Genomic DNA, 21,363 nt, shown 5'->3' with positions numbered 1-21,363 from the left:
CCAGTATTAAGTTAAAATGCACTTGTAAATGCTTTCCCAGTCCCAGGTCTGACGGGTGTCTGCATGGTGGTGGTCCTGTTCCTCATGGTGACAGCTTCGACCTATGCAATAAGGTGAGTGTCAGCGTGGCCGTTTCCTTCTTCACCTGTCCATGGTGTCCACATTTCTGTCCGTTTATACTCATTTCCATGCAAATAGGAAAAGTCTTGGGTGGCTAAAGTATTTAGACAGTGCGGTTATTAGCGGGTTCTTGTGGGTTGGCACATTTGCAGTGGAGACATTTATATATTTCGTTTCCAGATTTTGAAAATTACGTTTTACTCGTCGAAAGGAATAATATATGGGAATTTCTACTGAATACCTCGGGAAGCAGAATTCTTGAGGATCTTTCCTATTAAACATAATTGGATATAGCCCCGAATTTGACTGCCTACCCACAGAACTTGAGAGTTCCCAGGAATATATGCTTTAAAAATATTTTGCAGCTGGTAGTTTTTGGTTTTGACTATAATATAAAATAGTGTTTTAAGTAAAGCCTCTGAAACAAAACTGACACAAAGTAAAATATTGAGAAACATGATTTACATTGATTTTTCAAGTTAAAATATTGTGATGGGCTTGGGAGAAGACCCAGTTGGGAAAGTGCTTGCCACCCAGGCATGAGGTCCTGAGTGCAAATCCATATTCTCAATGTATAAATCACGCATAGTGTTTATCTGTGACCCCAGCCCTGGCTGGAGCTACCTGTAGACCGATGGAAAAATGGGGGCTTTCTGGACAGACACATCTACACATGAGCACACACAAACACACTATCCCTCCACCTCTCCCTCCCACACACCTTGATAAGTGTCAGGAGCACTTGCATGTATTTTTTTCTGAGTGAGCACACTCCATTTCAGAATAGAAGTGTCTCTCATATCAATTAAACTTTTTGCTTGAATAAATGAAAAGAGAGAAAAAAATATCAACATGTCTCGTAACTTAAAAATATTTTATTATTGCATTGACTGAGATATAAAAATCAATGAACACATAAATGGGTACACAATTTTAAAATAACTTAAAAATGTTATTTTCAAAGGACTCTATACTTTCATATGCATCTCCTCATAATTATACTCCCCTCCCAATCATCACAGAAGATTAGTTTTGCCATTCTGTGGTTTATTTTTCTGGACATAACCCCTTACTCTTGATTGTTATGTGCCATTCCACCAACGGAACTTGGACTCACATAAGAGTTTTAAACATTTTCTGTGTTAACATATCTTACCTTTCTCTGTCACCATGCACATAACATAGTATTTTTTAAGACCTACGCGTGTTGAGCTTTTGGGGTTAACATATTTAGATGTAAAACACTTGGCTCAAATAGTAAATTCTGAAACAGGTACCCGATATTATGTTTACATACATATTTAGATGTAAAACACTTGGCTCAAAAAGTAAGTGCATTTTTAAGCTTCTTAGAGAAACTATAAATTTTAAAGTCTAGGTTTTGGGAAAATAAGCTGTTCTTCCCTATGAATGGCCTGAAATAGATAAACTAAACTTATTTTTAGAGAGCATTAGACCCTTATTGAAAATATTAACATTCATGTAGTATTTGACCTAAAGATAAAAGCAAATTAGATAGGCACAAAATTTGTGTTATGAAGATTTTGTGACATTCTTTGGGAAAGCAAATGTTATAAGTTAAGCAAATGGAAAATAATTAACTCTTACTTAAAGAGGGTTTTTAAAGGTTGTTAGTGAAATATTAAAGTCATTCAAAGAACTCTTACAAATATCTACCCTCTACCTCTAATTTTTAATAAGTAAATATTTCCTCTAAACTCATGAAATAAAATAAATCTGTGTGCCTCACATATATTAAACACACAATGCTTATTTTATATCCTGTACTCTTCCGGAGCAATAACACTATCTTAGCTAGGGTTTCCATTGCTGTGAGCAAACACTTTGTCTAACAACAATCTGAGGAGGAGCGGGCTTGTTTCAGCTTAGGGGTCTCAGGTGTCACCCTCCATCACCAAGGGACGTCTGCGCAGGAAGTCAAGGCAGGAACTTGGAGGCCGCTACTGAACTGGAAGCTGTGGAGGAGCTGCTTATTAGCTTCCTCCCCATTTTCTCAGCCCACTTATGCAAATTAGTACCTCTCGCCCAAGGTGGAGACCCTCCACAGTGGACTGGGCTTCTCTGCATCAACTGTTAATCAAGAGAATGGCCCACAGCATCTCCTACAGGCAATCTGATGGATATCTTTCCTCAATTAAGGTTTGTTTTCCCAAAAACACTAGCTTGTATCAAGTTAATAAAAACAAAACAAATAAAAGCTAGAACAATTGGCCATCTTGTCAAATTAACACATAACTGTATTACACAATATATTACTTTTCTTTATTGTTTATCCTCAAGGTCTCATCTTCATATCTATTTTTTATTATAATAAAATGTGATACTTCCACTTTTAGAATTCAGTTTTTAAAGATCCAGTCTCTTTAAACTGTCCGAAGTTCCTTTAAATTCCAAAATCTCGTCATTCTATTCTTGCAAAATCAAAAATAAATTGCTTACTACTTCTTTTTAAAAGGAGATCCTGGGAACAGTTCAAATGAGATCAAAGTAAAAACCAATGTTCACCCATGTAAAGCTCTGTGTCAGGTGGGCTTCAAAGGCCTGGGCATCCCCACTTCCATTCAGATTGTCTTACAGGCTCAAGTTTCCTTCCACACTTGCCACAGTCCTTGGTTTCTCCCCATGCATCTCCAAGATGCTGGGATCTCTGCTGCAACTGGGCTGCACCTTAGCCTGTATCCTTTCTTTTAGGGACTCTGGCCCTGTCACATGATGCTCAACCTCTGCTTCTTTTTAGGATTCCTTCAGGCCTGGAGCTTTTATCACAGCTATGTCTGTTCCTTTACCAGTGGTTTCTCCAGGCCTCTCACAGTGCCAAAATTCAGCTGCTCTCCATAACCCTTCATACCTCCAAAATCAGTACCACCTGGGAAACCGTTACACATTACCCAATTCAGTTGGCAGCCTGAACTTGGCCATTTCTGGACCATGGCTTTGAAGTTCTGACCTGGAGAAAATATTTCCCAGAGGATTTCTTTTCAGCCATTATGGTCTCTTCTTAATCAAGGCCTGTTTTCACCACTGGCTGACCAGAACCATTTACTCTTAGTCCAAAATATGGACTATCCCAGATAGTCTTTAAGGAATTCTCAAACTTCCCTCTGAAAATTTATGTGCCAGACCGACGTTATCTGCAGTGTCTTTTGCATTAAAAGTTCCCACAATAGCTCAGTATACTCTGAACATCCATTTTTTTCTATCCCAAACTTCCAAGTCCTTGCATAACTACCCTCACCACCACCCCAGAACGTGCTCAGGTGTGTCAAAAAAAAATCCCAGTTTCGTGATACCAGAACTGTCTTAGATCGTCTTTCTGTTGCTGTGATGAAACACCATGACCAACCAAAAAGAAAGGATTTATTGTGGCTTCCAGTTCCACATCACAATCTATTGTCAAAGAAAGTCAGGGTAGAAACTCAAGGTAGAAACCTGGAAGCAGTGACTGAAGCAGGTCGAGGATGCTGAAATTTTAGTGATAATCTCATTTCTTTCCATTGGAGTTTTCTTTGAACTTCTTCAAAACATCCTTTGAAATCAGAACAGTATTGCATTGGAAAATACTTGACAATTTAAAATTGTAATACATTTTTTTAAAAAAGAGCTTAAATTGTGGTGCCTGCCTTTGATTGCCACATTCAGGAGTCAGTGACAGGTGGGTCTTTGAATCTGAGGCCAAGCTGGTCTACAAAGTGAGTTCTAGGGTTACATAGAGACACCCTGTCTCAAAAAACAAGCAAATGAAAAGAAAATGCTACTGAGAAAGGACAGAAAAATTCTAAATCAGACTACACCATGGTCTTTATTTGAATTATGCAGTATACACAACTTTCAAATGGTATTACTTGTAAGTTTTGATAGTTACCTTGTGTAGTGAGTTAAGACCCTGATCTCAATAGACAAATGTTTGACAATTGACAGTTCAGTGTTCTTCAAATATGATTTTCAAAATGAATGTTCCTTTCATGTGACAAAGGTAAAGTCGGACTGAGATAAACTGCTTTGCTTTTGCAGAGTTTCTAATTATGATATCTTCTGGTATACTCACAACCTCTTCTTTGTCTTCTACGTACTGCTGCTCTTGCATGTTTCAGGGTAAGTAGAACAATTTGTGCCTGCAATGTATGTTCTCACCCCACCTACAACAGAAGGGAAACATTTGTGGAAAGGGTGATCCTCTGCATGAGCAATCAACTTGTTAGCACCCCCAGGGGTTCCACAAGGGACGCTCAATGCACTCCGCACCCCACCTACTAGGAGCTGAAGTCCTGATTTTTGAATTATATTTTAGTTTCATCACTTTCTTCTAGTTGAGGTAGTTTTCACAAATCATAAATAGTATTGGGTAGGAGTACAACTGGCACCCTCCAATGATCTCATGTCAAGTTTTTCCAGGGAAAGAGAGCTTAGAGAAACAGACCCATTGCTGTTATATTGTTTTATAAAGTACTTGTCAAGCTGTTAGGTAATTTATCTAAATTAGTTAGTTATTTCAGGGTACATCTTCAAAATGCTCAATCCCTCCTCTCTTCAGTTTTGGATGTCATTGGTATGGACAGGGCTATTAACCAACTTTGTTCCAACTGGAGTGAAAATTTTTTTGGTACTCCAACTCTAGAACGTAGAGATGTAAGGCTTCAGAAACTTGACCACTTATAATAATCATGAGCCCTGAGCAATCATTGCTGCTCAAAAGGGGGAGGGCTTTGATAGATGCAACTGAGAACTGTTTTGGTTCTCATGGTGGAGATGCATTCTGTGGAGTCTTCGGCTGCAACAAAAGGGTTGGGTACAGTGAATTTCTTTGCATTTTCTCCTGGAAAGCAGCTGTGCTTATACCACGAACGGACCATGTGCTCTCGTCTTTAAATGGCTAACTTGCTAGTTCAGAACTGTGGTTATGGAGGAGACATTGGATCAGCATATTCTACTCAGGGTGCCAGTAATTTAAAATTAAAATAAAATGCAATTATTCATATACAATACGCCAACCATAAAGTCCAATGTTTTTAAATATCTTCTGACATAAAATCTCAGGATTTTATGAAGATAATATTTTGAAAGCTCCAAGTGGGAAACTAAGGTTGAGAAAGATTCAGTGACTTTTCAGAATTTGCTTAATTAATACAAACTTGATTCAGACATAGGCATTTTGAAGTTTCTTTTTTACTGCTAGACAATACACACACATATGACATGGATATTTTTGAGAGCTCACCCTTCTCATTACAATACTTTCTATTGTAATGTTTCTTTAAAGTTTTTCTGGCCTTACTTGGGACTATAATCTCTTTGTCACTATCTCTTTGTTGTTTAATTCCTCTTTTTCCTCCTTTCCCCTTCTTTTCTTTCTATTTGGAAAGAGAAAACATGATCACTTACTAGTATATGCAATTATTCATTTTGCTTTTATGCCTTATTAAATAAAAATTATGAAAAAAGAAGTTCCATTGCAATTCAAAACAGTGGCTTTTTATGGTTCAGGAGATCAAAAAGTTGTTACTTTAAAGGAGGATTATAGTAAGACCTTTTTAGCACAATCTTTTTAAGAAAATGGCTACTGGTAAATTTTGCAGCTTGTTCAAAGTTTTCTTTTTAATTAACAAGTGCACATATGTGGGCAAATTATTTTACATTATCTTTTGTGCCATTTCTGGGAATTCAGACACATTTTTACTCCTAAAACACATGCGTAATATCGTCCTCCAATCTTTTTTTAATAGGAAGGAGGTGGAGTTGTTGGAAACAAGATTCATGCATGAATGCTAAGATTTCTATTTAACAGTATACTGTAGACTTGATGAGAACAGTCTCTATGTGCTGGGCGCCCACGCCTCTGCCCATCAATGTACTGAACACTTGAGGTAAAGAAGAGCAATCTGCCATAGGATTTCAGTCTCCCAGGAGATAATGGAGTTGAGATTAAACAAAGTCAATAAAGAGCCTCAGACTGTATCTTTGAAATACAGGCATTTATTTACAGGAATTATAGCAATTCAGGGAATAGATGAATCCATACTGACTAGAAATTTTAGAAAAGATTTGGCTTCAAAGAGGAGGTGATTCGATTGTTTTGGCTGCTCTTTCTGCTTACATAGATTTTACAGGAAAAGGGTTGATTATGTCAAGTGATTTTGTTAGGTTTTGTTTAACCGTAGAATTTTCAAATGTACTTTGAACTAGCACTTTTTTCTTAATGTCAAACAACTTTTCTCTTTAAAATTGTGCTTCCTATTTAAATGACTGATAGCAATTGTTTATGTTTATGAATAATGATATGAATTTTGATACATATATACATTCTTGGTTGATAAAGCCAGCTTTCCCTGTGTCTATCATAGATTAGCCTCAAATGTACTTCTGTTTTCTGAATAGCTGTGTCCCTATGGAGTAAATGCCAAATTCTGAAAATGCTCATTTCAATGTGGCAAAGCTCTAATTCCCACACATTTTCTTCCTTTTAGATCCCAAGTTAATTTCCCTAAACTTTAATCCAGGGATTTAAACTCTATATACAACATCATTCTTAACTTTTGTCATTGGACATGTTGTAAGTTAACATTGACTGAGTGCTAATCACACACACACACACACACACACACACACACACACACACACGTGTGCTGGGGATTAACCGCGGGGCTTCAAGCATTAGCCTTGCTAGGTGAGTACTCTGCCACAGTGCAGCTATATCACCAGCTCACTGATGTTTATTTTTTTGAGTTTTCCCAACAAGCTGACAGTTGTTTGCTCTTCCTTTCACTGCTTGTCAGTGCAAGCAGTTACACAACCCAGGGTTGGTGAGTTGGCTGAGAGGGTAAAGGCACTTGTTCCTGACTTTGATCTCCAGAATCCATATTGTGGAAGAAAAATACTGACCCCTGCCAGTTGTCCGCCAGCCTCTTCATGACACATGGGTGTGCATGCTGATGGGCAAGTGCAGATGTGCATACAGTCCCATGCACACACACACACATACACACTAAAATAAATGAAGACTGAAAGAAAGAAAATATTCAGGTCTCAGGAATGAACATAGCAAAATAAGAAAGCATGAAATGCCCTTGTAAATAGGGTTTCGAGCTATGTTCACTATCAGCTTTTTATGTGGTTTTGTTTATAGCGAGATTGAAAAACAAACAGCTTTGGGATTTAATGAGTATGTAAAAATTGTTTTCATAGATGCAACAAGCTCTAGCTTTTGATGCCTGTTATTTTTGTTTACTATTTTTCCATGAACCATGAAGTCTGTTTTATCTAGTCTTATCCAGATCAAATATGATCCGTCTGCTTTTCTTTAAAGCTTGGAGATGTATAGCAACGGAGCTATTTTTACAGTGTTGATTCAAGGGAAAACTTATAAGTGGCTGTACAAATGCCTGATAGGAATCAAGCTTGTCCAACTCAAATAACATCAAGCAGCTTGAACACGCTTTCCTCTACCACCCAGACATAGCATTTGTGTGGAGAGCTAAGCATTTTCCCCTACCTCTTAGTAAAGAGAATTTATTTAAAATTTAAGACATTTTAGTAGTTCTGGAATAGATTACATATGGAATACCTTTCATAAAAGTTTATGTAAAGCCAACAAGGAAGAGGAAATAATTGTTTCCCTTTACCCCATTTCATCCACTGACTCGGTCTTTTTTTCCATCTCCTTGTTTTGATCCAATTTAACATAGTGGGCTGTTGAAGTATCAAACCAATTTAGATACCCACCCTCCTGGCTGCATCAGCCTTAACCGGACCCAGTCTCAGGCTGCTTCCTCCCCAGACTATATCGCGGAACATTTTCATGGATCTTTGCCTGAAGGATTTTCAAAACTAGAAGATCGTCACCAGAAAACACTTGAGAAGACTTGCCTGGAAGAACCCAAGTTCCAAGCTCATTTTCCACAGGTTAGATAAATTCTGTGTTTAAGAACTGCCAAGTCTGTGGTTTCACATGACTGAAATTACATTTAAGCAAGTCTCCGAAACTGTGTTTTCAGAGACCATGAGATTTCTGAGGACATTGAGAAAGCAAATTGGTATTTTTTTTGTAATGTATCTAATACTTCAAGGCAAAAGGCATGCATTTAGAATATAGAAAAATGTCTAGTTATACAGTTTTACTGAAGTATGCTTCTTCTAGAGTTTGCTTCCAAAGTCTATATATTTATTCTAAAGCTACTAAGATATGCAGATTGAATAGGGAAAAGTGTAATGCAAAACAAAAACAGCTACCAATTATAATACAGTTTTTCATAATAATACTAAAGATTATAAATAGTGAAGTTAATTTCTTGAAAGCTTGCTGTGATATTCTTGGCACTACGCTGAGTTGCTCTGTATGCACGACTTCCTTCAGTATCCACAGTTTAAAATTTAAAGCAATTACCCAACTATCAGCTGAAGACATTGAGCTTAAACATGTTTCTTCACTAAAGCCTATAACAAGTGGTGGAGGGTAGTGTGTAGGTGCAGGTCTTTAACTCAAATGCTGTTCTTGAAAAGCTCCCCAGGGAATCCACAAATACTTCAGTAATTTCTACTCCTCTCTTCCCCTGCCACACACACACACATACACACACACACACACACACACACACACACACACACACACACACACACCCTGATGTCTGCCCTTGTGGCTGAGGGAACTGTCAACATCTAAGTGAGACTTCTATTCTGAATATGAAATGGAGGACTGGATAGACTTAGGAAATTCTGCTTTCAAGAGAAAAAATAGAGAAGTAACAAAGCTAGCATGAAGTTTTAGATGACTTTGGAGTCAGCTGGCCAGTTTTCTGAGTGTCATATAATAATGAATGTCATATGAGGTAAACATGGCAAGTTCCATTTTTCTGACATGGGCCTTAATCATCAACGAGTGATTGGCTCAAAATTGCAAGATCCTTGTGCTGCAGGACTTATTCTGCGCTGCTTACTCTTCAGAGTGTCATGTTCATTGTCATAGTTTGCAGAGCAGAAGCTAGCTGTCTTCCCTGAAGGAGCAATGTCTGGAACAACTGTGTAAATAAGGTTTTTATGCAGAGTCGTTGAAGGTTAAATGGAATAAAAAGCCTGTAAACCTGTAATCAAGAGACAGAGGCAATAGGATAGCAAGTCCAAAAGCGTGTTGTACTAACACAATGAAGCTCATCTCAGATAAACAAATAAAATAAACGTCTCTATAAATAAAATATAATTCGGTCGGAAGCTTTAAAGAGATGTGGAGGTGATAGTGTGCTCTTGTAGGGGAAAAAATTGTTCTCATAGGCATCTGACTTTCCCCATTTTTATATAAATGTAATTTTGACCATACTGTGTAAAAGTTATAATAAAACATGTTCAGTGCACCCTAATTTCAAAACTAGGAATGTACTTACATTTAACATTGTTTATGTAAGTCATATTTGCATCTACATACCTATGTTATGTTAATTAAATATCTAGGGCAATATTTTATTTTACTAAATACTGGACTGGTTTTATTTTTCTAAATAGTACTCAGATAAATATGAAGCTTTAGCTTGACCTTTATTTGAATGAATTGCTGTGAGCATCAGCCGTTTTACTCACTCTTACCAATATCTTAATGTTTTAAACATATGTTGAAATATTATTTCTCAATTGTTTATACAGTCATCTGTTCTTGAAGCATACTTATACGAATTTCTCTTAGACCTGGATTTGGATTTGTGGACCTTTGTGCCTGTACTGTGCTGAGAGACTTTACCGATGCATCAGGAGCAACAAACCTGTCACCATCATCTCAGTAATCCATCATCCCTCAGATGTCATGGAACTCCGCATGGTCAAAGAAAACTTTAAAGCAAGACCTGGCCAGGTGAGCCAGTGGTTAGTGGCTATGCCGATATCCTTCATCGTTAGGTAGCTTTTGGACATTAGTAGACAGATGTTTTGCAATAGTTTCATTTCTCTTTTGATCATTTAAAACATTATCTGTTTGTTGCTTTTTTAGTATATTATTCTACATTGTCCCAGTGTATCAGCATTAGAAAACCACCCATTTACTCTCACGATGGTAAGACATACATTTCTTGAATTTTAAAAAATTTAGAATGCAGAGCAGTTTTGTGTGTGTGTGCATGTACACAAGGGCATATGTATTTGTGTATCTGTGTGTGCATACATGTCTGCGTACACACGTATGTGGGTCTATACATGTGCACATGTCTGCATATGTATTTGTGTATCTGTGTGTGCATACATGTCTGCATACACACGTATGTGGGTCTATACATGTGCACGTGTCTGCATATGTATTTGTGTATCTGTGTGTGCATACATGTCTGCGTACACACGTATGTGTGTCTATACATGTGCACATGCCTGAGTATATGTATGTATTTATAGTATGAGTACATACGTGCAACACAAGTGTGTATTTGTGTGTGTATGGGTTTGACTTCACTCTAAAAATTATTGGAGTAGGGTCATGGTTCCCTTCATGTCTTAGTAAGCTGTCTTTATTGTATTTATTTGTTTTTTTGCAAAGAACTGTAGTTTTCTGTTCAGAAACTTTGTCACTCTTAGTTTTTCGTTATTTTCTCATTCATTACTATTTAAATAAGTATACATTATACTTATTTAAAACTTTATAAAATTTACTAATTTAATGTGCAGACAATTAATAGTTTCATTTTTCCATGTGTGTATTATGGACAGGGGGATGTTGATAGTTGTTAAAGTGCCTTTTCTGTATGCATGAAACGCTGGTGGGTTCTCTCCCCACAACCTTGTGCCCTGAACATGCTGGTACTTGCCGGCAGTCTCACTGCTCCAGAGACAGAGGCAGGAGAATCCTAAATTCAAAGTCATTCATGGCAAAAATAGCGAGTTTAAGGACAATGAAAATGGCATGAGTTTCTGTCTCCAAAAATATTTTGTGGTGTTCCATGTGTGAATTATGCTTAGAAATCAGGTATGTACAGAAGGAAATATAAGAGAAACAGGATTAAATAAAATAAAGGAAACAGCAGATGATTGATGAGAATATTAAGGAGAGTGGAAAGAAGAAACAATAAAATAGCACAATAATAAAAGCAATTACGAAGACAATTTGATAAATGCAAAGGAACAAAAGGTAAAGCTTCTAAAATAAAGACCACAAGAGATATTGCATAAGTTTAGTTTGTTGGGAACTATGCTCAGGACAGCATCCAGGAAGGCTTGATGGACAGGAAGGCAGCCAGAACTTGAACAGTGTGGTAGAGTAACGGAAGAGATCTCAAAGTGGCTAACTAAGAGTTCTCCAGATGACTTTTTATTCCACAGTTGTCTGACATGAAGTCAGGGGCCCAAAACTTGTTATCTCCAAGTTGACCTGTTTCCGAATTTGAGGTGCTTCCAGGACAAGGAAATTAGACATGGATGAGGAATAAACTTTTGGAATGAGTATAAGTTTCTGGGGAAAGTCCCAATAGAAAGCCATCCCCACAGCCGGGAGAGTTACTGAATGCTTGGATTGTGAAAGTTGAGAAAGATTGAAAGGAAAGTGAAAAACCTGGGCAGCATAACATGTCAATCACAAGTTTCATCTCAAGACAATATTTTTTGCAAAGTAATTCCTTCTTTAGAATCTGAAATTAATCATATAGATCCCTTTTATTAATATATTTAAACTTCAACATCTCCTGTCCAAGTTACATTTGGAGGATCAAAAATAAAAATTGTTAAAGGGAACAAAATCATTGTAGAATATAATTGATAAGAAAAACTTATCAGAACTCAAGTTTTATGATTTTTCCCTCATCAGACCTTTGTTGACTTAATACCTATATAAGATTTTACACTTGGTTCCTAAGCTACTCAGTGAGTCTTGGCAAGTGTTTCCCAGCTGTGTTCTGTAATGATAAAATGTTTGTATTTTTCTTTTGCCAAAACTCTATTATGTTTCTTTTTCTAATTTACAAAATTAAATCCAAAATGAGTTTTCAAAAGCCAAGACTTCAATTTTTGAGGGCCTGGGTCTGAAAAAGCATGGGATAAATCCGGACTAGCTGAACATAGAGGACAATGAGGAATACTGAGAACTCAGGAACAATCGCAGTGGGTTTTTGATCCTACTGCACGCACTGGCTTTGGGGGAGCCTAGGCAGTTTGGATGCTCACCTTTGGAGTCCTGGATAGAGGTGGGCGGTCCTTGGGCTTCCCACAGGTCAGGGAACCCTGATTGCTCTTTGAGCAGATGAGGGAGGGTGACTTGATCGGGGGAGGGGGAGGGAAATGGGAGGCGGATGAGGGGGGGAGGCAGAAATCCTAAATAAATAAATAAATAAATAAACAAACAAACAAACAAACAAACAAATAAATAAATAAATAAATAAATAAAACAAAAGCCCAGACTTAAGAAAGCGTAAGATATTCTACTTGGTACAAAATATAACATCTCTTCATTTTTAGCTGAGGTAGATGTTATGTCCCTTGATACTTTTAATCAATTCTCATTTATGGAAATAATTTACAATCTTCCTTTTCATTGTTAACTCATTGAAGCATATGTGAATACATCTATTTCCTTTCAGTATTATTTTTATTCAGTAATAAACATGCTCCTCTGACATCTGTAATTTAGGTTATATTATTCATTATTTTTTAAGCTTGAATAACCTGATTTCACGTAAGTTTTGAGTCGGACTCCAGTGGCGGTCCTGTTTTTGTCTATACTTTACATAGCATGCCTGCTCTTTCATCATTTCTTTGTGGCATTTGTTTTTACCTCCTAAACAGTTACTTTTGGGAGTAAACTTTTATTTAAAGAAAATAAGACAAAAATTTATGGTTGTTAATTATTAAATTTTATGACATTATATATAATTAGAAAGTCTGTGTCAACTACTTTGATTGTTTGTCTTAATCTCATCTACTTAATTCTTAAACCTTGTTTTACTTTTATATTCCCCAAGTCTTTTTTGCTCTAGAAACTAAGATGGATGAGGAGAAGGTAGACTGCCAGGAGCAATGTGTCATTATGTATTCTAGGCACAGCGATGAAAACCACAGACAGTGATTAGTATCCAAGGAACCCAACAAAATGTTTGAGTTTTCTGAGAATTAAACATCAGCTAACTCCTGTTCTTTGGCTGTATTCCAGGAGAAAAGAAATGTCTCTTCAGAGGCTAATGCTGGCCCCTGTGATAAATGTTATTTAAATAATGTACCATGTTTGGAACAAATGGATTGGTTAATATTAATTTGATTAATTCAGTAAATAGGGTTTTTTGGTTTTTATTGTTTGTTTGCTTATAGTTTGTTATTTTTTGTTTGTAGTTTTTGTTTGTTTTCTTGACAGGGTTTCACTGTGTAGTCTTGGCTGTTCTAGAACTCTCTCTGTAGACCAGAGTGGCCTCAAACTCACAGAGATTCTCCTGCTTCTGCCTCCCCAGTTCTGGGATTAAAAGTCTGTGCCACCACCCTCGGCTCAGTCTATAGTTTCTGATACTTCTTTCACCTCCAGGTATCAAGAAAAAATGCTGAAGATACTTCCTTCTTGACTCTGCTCTCTGGCTACTGTCTAGCTTGTCAAATTTGATTTTCCTCTCTTAGTGTTTTACGTACCCTCAGATTTGTCCACAGCCCTATTCTCTGAAGATAATTCACCATGCACACTGCCCTCTTACTGTTAAATACAGTAACCATTTTCCAAAATTTAATGGTCTTCAGAGCTCAGCACCTTTTTATGCAGCTGACCATTTTATTGAAACACTTACAATTTTCATTTTGTTTCCAGGACATCGATTTATCTGGCTTTCTTCCTCATTCTCTGACATTGATCCCATATTATTTCTTTTATTCTCCTTGCCATCCTCGTGAGCTCTAAAGATCACGATGCACTATGGTCCATTCCCAGAACCCCTATTACTTTACTGTTGTGCGTATTTCTCTGGCGACCCATCTGTGTTTCCAGTTCTGAAATTCCGGTTCCCATCACTAAGTGTTTCCCAGATATTTCAGGCCCTTCCCTTTGATTGATAAAGCATCCACCGGAGAGTCAGAATAGATAAATGATGTGCGATGACTTACTTTTTATTATTAATTAAATTTATTCATTTATTTTATACCCGACTGCTCTTTCCCCTTCCTCCTCTCCTCCTATTTCCTCCTCTTCTCCTTTGTCCCCGTTCCTGCCCCCCACAATCCACTCCTGTTTCTGATTAGAAAGGGACAGGCCTCCTGTGGGTTTAACTTTGGAACAGACTCTGTTTGCTACATTAAGAGTAGGCAAGGAAGCCGGATGGTGGTAGTGCACACCTTTAATCCCAGTACTCGGGAGGCAGAGGCAGATGAATCTTTGTGAGTTTGAGGCCAGCCTGGTCTACAAGAGCTAGTTCAAGGACAGGCTCCAAAGCTACAGAGAAACCCCGTCTCGAAAAAACACAAAAGAAAAAAAAGAGTAGGCAAAGGAGCAAGAACATACATAAGAAGGTCGTCTAGCAGAGGTGTGACGATTGCTTTGACCGTGGTGTTGACATTGGAGACGGTGAGAGGGGCCAGCTTCTGAGTCCATTTTCATTTTGAAGTTTAAATGGTCAGGACTTGCTTTTTCCCCCCAGAAACTGGATTTTAATTCAAACTTAGTATCTCAGTTTCTGCATAAACAATTAGAGGTCTATTGACTAAAACAGACAGTCTTGGACTGGGTTCCAGGTTGTGATGGGAATTTTAGGAACACAGTTTCAATTATAATATTTGGAAATTACATGCAGTATCTTGCGTTACTTATTCAATAAATGAATGGCAGCTCATTCTTTGTTTTCAATGGACCATTGGTACCCAACCCAGTCCCCTGTGTGTTTTGCCTCTGCTTGACTTAGAGTTTGTGGAATGGTACTTTCCCTATTTTTTTCCCTCTGGGAGAGATGAGGTAACAAAGAAATATAGACAGAAACTTTTAAATATCTTTGAATCTGAGCTCTTGCTTCCTGTCTCAGAGAGCTAAGATTCTCCAGTATATTTTTATTAATTTTTTGTTAATTTTTTCCAGCCCAATCATATTTTTCCCTCCCTCCCTTCTCTCCCCACAACCTTTGCTCTCCCTTGCTCATCTATTCCACTTTTTTTCCTTTCTCTCTCTCTCTCTCTCTCTCTCTCTCTCTCTCTCTTTCTCTCTCTCTCTCCTTCCTTCCTTCCTTCCTTCCTTCCTTCCTTCCTTCCTTCCTTCCTTCCTTCCTTCCTTCCTTCCTTCCTTCCTTCCTTCTTTCTTTCTTTCTTTCTTTCTTTCTTTCTTTCTTTCTTTCTTTCTTTCTTTCTTTCTTTTTTCTAGAAAAGGGTAGGCCTTGCATGTATCTGCCAGCCATGGCATACGAATTTTCAGTAAGACTAGACATCTCCTCTCCTACTAAGGCTGGATGAGGCAACACAGTAGAATGAAAGAGTCCCCAAAAAGCAGGTAGCACATCAGAGACAGTTCCCGCTCCCACGGTTAGGAGCCCCACAAGAAGATCAAGTGTAGCTCTAACATATGTTCAGAGGGCCTAGGTCATTCCCACGCAAACTCTTGTGCTTGGATCTTCTGACTTCTCATGGTATGGGTCTCAAACTGGATTACCAGACATTGTTTGGCCACTCCCATAATTTCTTGTCATCTTTACCCTGGCATATCTTGTAATCAGGGCAAATTGTTAATCAAAGGTTATATGGCTAGGTTGGTAGCACAGTCCTGCACTGTACTTGAATCAATCTGAGTGATCACTATCAGATAATCTTCATTCATAGTCATTAGGTTATATTTAAATTTCTTGTGATGTAGCAGGTATATGGCCTTCCTATGTGAGTCCTTACCACGGAACATTAGCCAACACTCCTAAATCAATTGGAGAGTCGTTAGGATAATACTTCTTTTTTACTCTCATGGCCAAAAGTTTACAGTTACATCCTGTCATAACTTCAGGCTACGTAACACTACCAAATGGATTGGGGAAAAAATATCCAGTATCGAAAAACGTTAAATTTGGTGATTGTAAATGAGCAATTAGCAGTCTGGAAAATGAGGGAAATACTTTCTCATCACTGGCTGAAATGTATTCTGGAACCATAGAATAATCCTTTTTTTACCTGCATTTTGAAACTCATTTGTCTCTACAGGTGTCAAGCAGATTTTTTTTCCTGAAAATTAAAGACAAAATATATTAAATGTATTTTGACCAGTGCCACAGTGGACATGGAAATTCATATCATATTTAGAATTTTTATGCTCATTGATTTCTCACGACGCAAAATATCTGATGCCTTTGAATATGACACACAAATATCATTATTCTTCAGTGCTTAGTTCTTCCTTATGGCTCCTATATTTTGCCTCAAAAGATATTTTAACAGGATTTATAGTTAAATACAATATACTATTAAATTTTGTCTGTATTTTTGTTTTATATGTTATTAATGGATCTTTAGAGCAATTCAGATGTCCAAATGATCAGATAGCATTGCTTTTTTATCATATAAATTTTATCCTGTTTTTTTCTATTAGCCGTTGATTGGGGGACTTATTATCAGAATAAAAGTTTTGATCAGATCATATACTTCTAATATATAACAATTAATCCAATTTTTTTTCAGTGTCCTACTGAAACCAAGGCAACATTTGGTGTCCACTTTAAAGTAGTAGGAGACTGGACAGGTATGTACCATTTAGGAGTTTAAATGCCTTGAAAAGAATGGAGCATAACGAAATATATCAACAAAATAAGTACTCCAATATATGGAAAATTACAGAGATATTGAGCAGTTTAATTATTTCTTTGCTTACTAGCTATTATGTTTGAGTTTTTCTCAGTTATTTTTGAACATAACTGAGAATAAATAATTACTTTAATATTTATTTTAATTATCTCCATCGGGAGCATTTAATATTGTCAGTTTTGCCCTCAGTGTGCTGTAATATTGAGAGAAATACAAGATCATTCTATTCAATGAGTTCAGTTCTGCCTACAGTGAGACATTTCTCACGTAATGGAGCCAAGCATGCATGTCGAGAAACCCTAAATAATTCTGTCACACATTGAAACAATATTTCAAAAGGAGATTTAACTGCCAGGAAACAACAAAGTTAGAATTACTGGAGGAAAAATGAGAACATTCTCCCGAGATCAGAAATTACTGAATTTTCATCCAAAATTAAAATTATGAACAGCACACTATGTATAGAAGTGACAAAGAATATAAGATAAGAATTTGAACATCACAAGTTTGTTTTTCTTAAGTGATATGACTTATTATTAGTGTGTATGTGTATTATGATGTGTGTGCGCTCACATACATGAAGCTGCATGTAAGCCCTAGTGTGCATTTGGAGTCATAGTGTTCTAGTGGAGGAATATTCTTACCTTCCAAAATCGGTTTCGATTGGATCACTAGGTTTGAGTGCAGTCACTTTTACCTACTGAGCCATCGCTTCAGATCCTTGTTGTGAATTTTAGCATTGACTTTGCTGTGATAAAATATGCTCTACCGTGGGCAGTACACAGGAAATAAAGAAGAGATTATTCCATACTTATCTTTCCGAGAGAAGCCTCCTATACGCAATGTCCACAATGTAACTGAAACGGGTACATAGCAGGAGAGAAGTCACCAAGTTTCACACTTGTCTGCATTTGTTGCATCTTCTGATCGCATGAGTCACCCGTTAAATTTAGAGAAGTCATGAAGCCTCAAGTGTGCAAGATAGTTTTTCTCATTCTGCAATGATAACGTTAGTCAAAAGAATTGAATTAGTATTTTGTTTCTCTTCCAAAATTTATCATATTTCTGTTTCAAACAAATGAACCCAGACTGCTATCTTGATTACCATTCTGTCTAAAAATATCTGTGCTAGATATGATTATTGTAGAATAATTTCAGCATCAGCATTTTACTGTTATTTTAATGGTTAAATAGTAGATTTTTAAAAGGTTTTGAATTTTTATAACAAAAGTGTTATGTACACAGTGTCCACAAATAATTAGTGGACAAATTCAATAACCAGTTGGTAGGTAATCACAGGTAGACATTAAATAGAGTGCCTGTTATATGTGTCACATAATGACTTTTTATTAATTCATGATTATAAAATTTTCATATTGTCTATTATCATTTGCAATAATCATTAGATATGGCTAACTTATAGAATCTAAAGGGATATAAGGACAATATATCACTGTGGATTTGCTTTGATAACATGAAACCAATCAACCACAGTATAAGAAATGTTACAAACATCCACAAAATATTAGCTATTGCGTCTGTCTGTGTCTATTTCACTATAAAGCATGCTTCATGTTCCATCCTGCTGATTTTTCATGAAAAGACTAAGAAAGGGCATGTGCTTTGTATGTTAAGCACTTTCTTAAATTTGTAATTCTCCTTATAAGTTAGATATAACCACACTAAATTACATTAATTTATGGTGACAGCATATTCAGGAAAATATATATAATTCGCCATATAGTAGAAATGACTTTGAATGCTCAGTTTGCTTTTGATTCAAGTAGCTTTAATAAATTCCCAGAATCGTGGTATTATGGAGAGGTTTTCAATTTACTTATATTTCTTTTTAAGTTTCATTAATTGTATACAGTGAATTGTATTTCTTTTCTTCCTTATTGCCCTCGTCCATCTCCATCAGCCCCGCCACCAGCCATCTTCCTACATTCCAATCTTCTTTTCGTGCGTGACTCAATGAACCTAATTCCAGTTGTATGAACATGATGGGGATTTATGAGAGCATAGCAAGGCATCTGTAGGCTGAGCATTGAAGAAAATGGTGTTGCCTCCCCTAGCAGTCATTGGCCGCTAATAGATCCCCAGGGAAGATTGGGGCCTTTTAGTTACTGCAAAATTACAAATAATCCTGAATACGACCACTAAATCCAAATGTAAAGGCCATGCAAAGGGGAGAGCTAAAATAAATTGCAGAGACTAATAATCAATCATGTATTAAACATTTGCTCTAGGCTGTAGGAGGATGAGCCAGGTCGAAGGCACGGTTTTCAAATCTGTCTCAAGGATTATTCCTTTGGTCCTAATTGGTTCTACCTAGTGGTATCAGGAGGTACTTATTTAAATGGAGTGCATTTAGGAGGAAGGGAAAATGGTTGAGAATCCTGAGCTTGAAAGAAAAATGATGTTACATTCCACAGTAGGGAGCAGGGCCAGGCTTCAAGGACCTCGCAGACAAAAAGATGGGCTCTACTCATTTTCTTAAAATGAAAGCATAATAAGAGAACTCTTGTTCTCTAAAGAAATTAAAACTTTTAAAACAAAGTTATTTACTTATTAATATATTTATATGTAATGTATATATATATATACACATATATGCATATGGACCAACAATTAATGTTAAAAGAGGCTTTGAATTGAAAAAGAGCAAGGAGGGCATTTGGTAAGCATCGGAAAGAGGAAAAGGAAGCAGAAAATTATGTGATTATAATCTCAAAAAATAACTTACAGAAATTTGAAATATTTAAAAACAACAAAATTAAAGCAAGATTGAATGTAGTAATGCAGGTAAGAGTCTTAAGGTTGCAAATATAAAACAATCGCGATATTCACTTCATTTAAACTAAAGGAGGGCTGGACATGGCTCAGCAGTTAAGAGCACTTGTGTTTTTCAGAGCATCTGGGTTTGAGTCCCAGCAACAACATGGCAGCAAAAAACTATCTGTAACTCCAATTCTAATAGATCAAACACCCTCCCCAGACTTGCAGAGGCAACAGGCACTCAAGTACTGCACAAACATATATGCAAGTGAAACATACATACACTTAAAAATAATAATTTTCTTTAAAAGTTAAAGGAACAGAACAATATTTTGTGTATTTTAAACCTAATAAAGTTTGGTGTTCATAGACCTTTGACTAGACATAGAAGCTGAAGTTACCTGGCACAATTGAGAAGGAAACAAGACACAGCCAATAAACCTCCTTAAGAGTTTATTGGATGGGGGGGGGTACAGGCCTAGTGAAGGACAGTGTTCAGAGAGAGAGAGGTATGAAGATGGCGCCTCCAGCTTTTAAGGGCTGCCTGTGCATCTGCACAGGGGGATGGGGTGGTTATATCTTACGCAGATGACGGAGCTCACACATGTGCACAAGGGCTCATATAACGGTGTCATACGTCGATGCAACCATGCTACACATGGGTCATACAGGTCCTTTAAGATTCCTGGGGCCAACAATGAGGACCCTAAGAGAGACATATGTAGATTTAATCTACATGGGAAGTAGAAAAAGACAAGAACTCCTGAGTAAATTGGGAGCATGGCGACCTTGGGAGAGGGTTGAAGGGGAGGGAAGAGGAGGGAAGCAGAGAAAAATGTAGAGCTCAATAAAAATCAATAAAAATAATAAAATAAAGATTCCTGGCACCGTTAAGCACTTCTGCCTGAGGGCTTGTCTGCACATGCTTGGCCCTGGAACCCGGAAGTGTCAGCCATGTTGTGGGACTGAATCATTACAGAAGCTGTATGCTGCCAGCATATAAAAGGCTGAACCATGTAAAAAAAAAATCAGCAATTTTTCTGGATTAGTGTCAGAGATATTATGTGCCAGGCTAGATCTCCTCTCTCATGTAATCTTGATAAGAGGATTCCAGGAGTTTTCCACACAGGGACTCATCAGCTGAACTCCATGGTCCCAGTGTCTGGGTAGAACAGCGCCATGAACAGCAAGAACCTCCTTGTGGACAAGGCTAAGCGATAACCAGTCTCCAATAGGTCTGTGTTCTCATGAATTTATTGTCTCTGGGAGTTATAAGGTCTTCATAACAAAATGTTAAGAGAAAAATCTTGGACTTTTGGCAAGGGCTAGGAAAAATGAGCTGCTTTAAAAAGTACCAAACATTCTTCTCCCTCAGCAGCCTGCCTTCAGGAGAAACTATTTTGCCAGTGATTAGCTATCAAGAGACTAGCCTTGGCAAAAACACCTCTTTGTGAGGGTAGGGACATAGGGATTTATGAATATAAGTGAAGAATACAAAGATGCCTGAGAAATAGTAATACAGGAACCATAGAATAGTACCAGGAGGGCATCCCAGTGAATACTGAAATCATCCACATTACCACAATAGTACTGTGGTATAACAAAAAACTTCTTTAACATGATACAAAGGACAATTCAAACAGTTAATTGCTTTAACACTTTGAGGCATCAAGTCATTAGCATTCTGTTGTTTAGGCAGTGAAGCCACCTTAGACCAAGTATCCTGAAGACAGCCATTCCCAGTTAACCTTATATAAC

At 37.2% G+C, this 21,363-nt stretch overlaps 1 protein-coding gene across 3 annotated transcripts in view; it reads left to right on the top strand.

Annotated features, from left to right (window-relative positions):
- Window positions 1-21,363, top strand: part of Nox4 (NADPH oxidase 4) — a 91,239-nt gene that overhangs the window by 35,835 nt on the left and 34,041 nt on the right. For 2 of the 3 annotated variants that reach the window (XM_075952725.1, XM_075952727.1), the window contains 6 exons: window positions 41-113; window positions 4,153-4,233; window positions 7,821-8,037; window positions 9,806-9,970; window positions 10,106-10,168; window positions 16,705-16,765. In XM_075952725.1, coding sequence (XP_075808840.1) covers window positions 41-113; window positions 4,153-4,233; window positions 7,821-8,037; window positions 9,806-9,970; window positions 10,106-10,168; window positions 16,705-16,765 — 660 coding nt within the window. The remainder of the gene's footprint in view (window positions 1-40; window positions 114-4,152; window positions 4,234-7,820; window positions 8,038-9,805; window positions 9,971-10,105; window positions 10,169-16,704; window positions 16,766-21,363) is intronic. The other variant, XM_075952726.1, reaches the window with a different exon arrangement.

This window comes from Microtus pennsylvanicus, chromosome 18 (genome assembly GCF_037038515.1).
Source record: "Microtus pennsylvanicus isolate mMicPen1 chromosome 18, mMicPen1.hap1, whole genome shotgun sequence".
Taxonomy (NCBI): domain Eukaryota; kingdom Metazoa; phylum Chordata; class Mammalia; order Rodentia; family Cricetidae; genus Microtus; species Microtus pennsylvanicus.
The sequence above is the reverse complement of the archived record's forward strand: the minus strand, read 5'-3'. Positions and strand labels throughout refer to the sequence as shown.